At 52.4% G+C, this 5,323-nt stretch overlaps 1 protein-coding gene across 1 annotated transcript; it reads left to right on the forward strand.

Moving 5' to 3' along the window:
- Positions 1-1,669: 1,669 nt before the first annotated feature.
- LOC119282342 (protein JINGUBANG-like) lies at positions 1,670-3,325 on the forward strand. The gene has a single exon (XM_037562599.1). It carries the CDS (start codon positions 1,773-1,775, stop codon positions 3,069-3,071), a length of 1,299 nt encoding a protein of 432 aa, XP_037418496.1. The 5' UTR covers positions 1,670-1,772; the 3' UTR covers positions 3,072-3,325.
- Positions 3,326-5,323: the final 1,998 nt, after the last annotated feature.

Consider the following 5,323-nt stretch of genomic DNA (forward strand, 5'->3'; position numbering starts at 1 on the left):
GGTTGATTCCTTTGTTTATGTGAAGAAACAAGAAACGAGATGAAAGTTAATGTACTGCGCCTAAGTGTTTTGGGATTATTTGGTTTTCGTAACGTGACTTATACACCTAGACGGAGGGAGTATCTTCTTTGCTAGTAGGTGCGATGCATAAACTTTACCCTCATTTATAGGTTCATTATGGTAATATATAACTTTTCTGAAGCAAAGGACATTCTACATTTATAGCCTATAGGTTCATTGTTTTATAAAATGAGTAGGAGATTAAATAAGAAACAAATATGAGCCTGATGTTTGTTTAAGGGAATGAGCCTAATCTTTTTAGAAATGTGTAAAGTGGTATATTTTAGATGGAAGGCTAAAAAAGAGTTAAGTATAAATATGAAGTTTTTAATATTAAAAATATATTTGATTAAGAGTTTAAGATGGCATTATGCTGGTTCAAAAAAGAAAACAAGTAAATGGTCGACGTACTCCCGGGCAAAAGGGGGGTAAATGGTTCCTACAACACTTGTGAGGAGGATGAAAAGGAAACATGGGCAGACGAGAGCTGCGAAAGGGAAAGTTTCCGAGCGTCCCCTCCTCCCACTGGTGAGGGCATGGACCAGCCTCCTCCGTTCGCTTCGATGGCGGGAGGAAGTGGGGATCCCGTTCCTCTGCTTGAGGCGTGTAGCTAGGGTTAGGGTAGTCCGATGCAGCGTCGATTCGGGGATGTGGTCGTCGCCACTCGAGAGGAATAAATCCACGGCTTCTTTCCCTTGTCAATGTTGGTGGTTCCGGCATGAGGGCGGCGTTGCTCTCCTGCTGATCTACGGATCCGCTCATGGTTTGGATCCCAGGGCCGTCGGTGGCAGCGGCAGTCTGTGGGATGTTTTTGACACGTGTGGGTCTCCGAATCGCATGATTTCTTCGATCCTCGGGCTAGTCGGCGAAGCGACGCCGGTGACTATGCCTTGTGAGTATCATCCTCTCCTCCCTCTACGTCGTGGCACCGACGAGTTTCCCATCAGCGGCGTAGAGGTTGGGTCCCGGTGTGATAGTGAGGGTCGATCTCTGGATTTCCGTGAAGATTCGTCGGCGGTGGCTGCCTCTCTGGTGTGCTAGTCCTTCATGGCCCAGGTTGGTGACTTCGAGTCCGTCATGACTGTCTACATGAGGGTGTTGGCTCCAGGAGGAGCGGAGACGACGTCGGCGCGCCCTCGACCCGATCCAACTAATGTGGTCTTCGATGAGTTGTCTAAGGACCTCGTCGTAAATTTATTTACCTTCGGGGTACGTTGTAGCTTTGTACTACAACATCGGAATTTTCAATATAATCATATTCATGAGGTCCTTTTCGCGAAACAAAAATAGAAAATATTTTGGATCAGAAGGCTAAAGATAGATTTTTAATCAATGTAAATATAGAAATGTAGATAATTAAACAGTTGTCTGGTTCCAAGGAAATTAAATAGAAGGAAGTAAATGGTTGCTAGAAAACAGGAGCCTTGGCCACGAAGCAGCTGGCTGACGATTCTCTGCTCCGCTCAGCCCCAGCTCCACCCGCGCCAAGTAGCCGTTGAACCGCGCCTTCGTCCCCGACCCACCAATGATCGCCTTTAAACTTTTCTTTATTTTTTGGAAAGAAACGGCAGCCGGTGGTCGTCGTCTTAAAACCGAGCCCCGCCACTCTGTCGCCCACCGCGCCTCCACTCCTCCTCTGCAATTATAGCCAGGCCTCCTCCTTCCCCAGCCCAACGTCACTCCCTACCCCGCGTCCGCCAAGAAAACCAGCCATGGCGACAATGCCGCCGGACCAACAACGCGCCGCCGTGTCCGAGCCCCTGCCCCCCTGGCCAGCCTCCCTACCCTCCTCCGCCTCCTCCTCCTTCTCGGCGTCGGCGTCCTTCCCCTCCTTCTCGGCGTCCTCCTCCCCGGCCGACGCAGCGCCGACGCCGGTGCGCGCCGACTCGTCGGCGGCGTGCAAGGCGCTGGCCGTGCTGAGGGACGCGCACAGACCGGGCGCCGGCTCCGTGTCATGCCTCTCGCTCTGCGGCGAGTTCCTGCTCAGCGCCTCCACTGGCTCCGACATCGTCGCCTGGCAGCAGCCCGACCTCCGCCTCTTCGCGCGGTTCGGGCATGGCGGGGAGGGCGCCGTCAAGGCTCTGGCGGCCGCCGGCGGGCGGGTGTTCTCGGCGCACGAGGACGGCCGCGTGCGCGTGTGGCGCGTGTCGCGCAGCTCCGAGAACGCGTTCAAGCTCGTCGCCGCGCTGCCCACCACCAGGGACTACCTGGGCCGCGTGTTCCGCCAGGCCAGCTACGTGCAGGCCGGGCCCCGCCGCGGCCGGCGCGGCGGGCGGCGCCTCTGGATCGAGCACGCCGACAGCATCTCCTGCCTCGCCGTCGCCGCGCAGGACGGCGTCGTCTACTCGGGCTCCTGGGACCGGACGCTCAAGGTGTGGCGCATGTCCGACCTCCGGTGCCTCGAGTCCGTGCGCGCCCACGACGACGCCATCAACGCAGTCGCCGCCGACTGCGGCGTCGTGTACTCCGCCTCCGCCGACGGCCGCGTCAAGGCGTGGGAGAGGGGCAAGGCTGGCGCCGGCGCGCACACCCTCCTGGCTGTCCTCGTCGCTCGCGATGGTGTCTCATGGAACGCCGTCGCGGCGAGCGGCGACGCCGGTGCCACGGGGCGGCGCGTGTACGCGGCCGGCTCTGACGGGCACGTCCTCGGATGGGACCGGCACGGCGCGCGGTGGAGCCTCGCGTGCGACGTGAAGGCGCACGCCATGGCCGTGTTGTGCATGTGCGTGGCCGGCGACCTCGTGTGCACTGGCTCCGCCGACAAGACCATCGGCTTGTGGCGCCGGCAGCCGTGCGGCGGCCTCGCCAAGGTGGGCGCCGTCGGAGGCCACGAGGGCCCCGTGAAATGCATCCAGGCCTCCCTGTGCAGGGCCAGCAATGGCTATATGCTGTACACCGGCGGGCTCGACAAGAGCATCAGAGTCTGGTGGGTGCCGAATGGGGCCAACGGCGACGAGCGACCGGGAGAAACGGACGCCAAGGATCACAGGCCCTGCGTGTTCCTGAGGTGAAGCGTGTGATTTGTCCGGCTTGCCTAGAAGAGTGTACATTTTTTTTCGAGAGGATTCTTGGGTCTGTAAAATTTACCCGAGGAAGGGTGTTGTTCAGATTGTTTTGGGGTTTTATAGATTTAAATTTTAGAGGGACACACAAACTAGTCATAGGTTGTTGGGTGTAAAATAGCTGTAAACTGTAAAGTATAGCACTTATACTCTGGTTTCTATATAGGTTTTGATTTTTTTTTTGAATGAGAAAAGTATGGTTTGGTCCCTCAAGTTCACCAAAAGTAGACACTTGATCCCTCAAGAATTTTTGGAAGGCATTTGGTCCCTCAAATCTTAAAACCAGGTAAATTTCATTCAAAACCAGATTTAAGTGCAAAACCGCCCACATGGCAGCGGTTTTCTTTCTCCCCACTTCCACGTAGGACACTCTTTGGTCAAACTAATGCCTTACATTCCGTCTCCTCTCTCTCTGTCCCGATTGTGTCGCTGTCGACTTGACCGGCGGCCAGTCTGAGGTGGTCCTTCCTCAGCTGTATCTGGCCTCACATCTCGCTCGACTTTGCAGTTCACAGGTGAGCATCTCCTAGCTGGGAGGCAGCGGGCACAGAGATCGCGATCGAAGCCATCATGCCTCTGCCCATTTGGTCGCCGTTGGCTTCCTGCAGGGAGATCCGAGGCAGTGTGGTGTCACCGGCTAGGACGGGCCACCGAACAGCACCTCGTCAGACCATGATGTGTGACGGCGGGTGTGACCTCGTCCACGGGAGAGCAGATGGTTGCGTCCGAGGAAGCCACTTTCCGATGCAGCAGAGGGGGATGGAGGCTCGTTGGGGGCAGCTCGCTGGAGCCTGCTGTGGCAGAGACCAAGGGAAGGGAGCAATGTAAGGGTGGTGGCGAAGGAGCCGAATTCCGTGGTGGGAGGTGAGCGCGACACACACAAAGGGGCACTGCGGCTTGCCTTCGTCATCATCCTATGGTCGAGCTTGCCGTCAACAGGAAGGGGGTCGCATGGTGGATGCTGATGGCGTGTGTGAGATCGAGGGAGAGAGGGGCGAGGCCTCCCTGCCTTCTGTTGTTGGTGCTGCGGATCCGACCAGTAGATAGTGGATCTCAACAGTGGGAAGAAGGGGAGATGACTGAGTTGCTGGAGCTCCGCCGGTGGTTTAGACATGACCAGAAAGGTTTGTAATGAATGGAAAGGGTTAATATTGCATATCTCTTTCTTATACTCTCTCACTCTTTTGTGATTTTCCTCCTACCCCTTCATGCATTTCTTCTGAAACAAAGCCATTCTCGTGTTCTTTTTTTAGTGAGGACTCGCCCATGTTTATCAAATTGATACAAGATTTTGTCATGGGTTTATTTAAAAATAAATTTATGATTGATAATCATGTACACATCCTCTTTTAAGAAAAGAATCTTCTTTTACATGTAACATGCTTTAGAAATTACTACTCTTGTGTGGACCACCCATACTTGAATAGAACGACAGCATGTGCTGAAAGTGAACAAACACATGTATTCACAAGCCAATAAAAAGGGAAATTGTAGAAACACATAGACTCACAAAACAGATAAACGGGCAAGCAGTGAAGTGTCTAACACTCACTATGCCAAAACGATACATATACACACAAATGCTTAATGTCATAGTCTCCAATTTTTGATTCTTCTAGAGATTATGAACATACAAGAATCATACATTGCTTAGGCTTGGAAGTCACCGGGATTCACTCTTCCACATCAGGGAAATATTTCACGAGCAACTTGGTTACTTCAACCTTCTACTTGGGGACTGGTTGGGTGTTTGAGACACCATTCATGTCCAATGTCAAGGAGCACATGATGTTGGTGGGTATATAACATTCTTTCCACTAGCATCATGGAGCACAAACATTTACAACATTGTGCCAATTATTTTTCTATGAACTAGCAAGAACTAGATGTGGGAAAACCCACAGCAAGGGCATTCCTATGTAAAACCACATGAATCGTAGATTAGAAGTTTGGTGTAGCAACAATTAAAACATCATTGCCAGGAACACATGCATGGCATAAGATTTAAGCCTTAAGGTACATTGAATTGAAATATTTTCATGAAAAGAAAATGCTTTGTATGGAAATATTTGGATCAACAGAAGGAGATCACTAATAGATTTTTTCCCATAGTATGGTGTACGATTCTTTTTAATCAGAAAATATGCACAACCTCCCCCCCCCCCCAAAAAAAACATGGTGACATGGTCATAAATATGGTC

Source organism: Triticum dicoccoides, chromosome 3B, assembly GCF_002162155.2.
Source record: "Triticum dicoccoides isolate Atlit2015 ecotype Zavitan chromosome 3B, WEW_v2.0, whole genome shotgun sequence".
NCBI lineage: Eukaryota > Viridiplantae > Streptophyta > Magnoliopsida > Poales > Poaceae > Triticum > Triticum dicoccoides.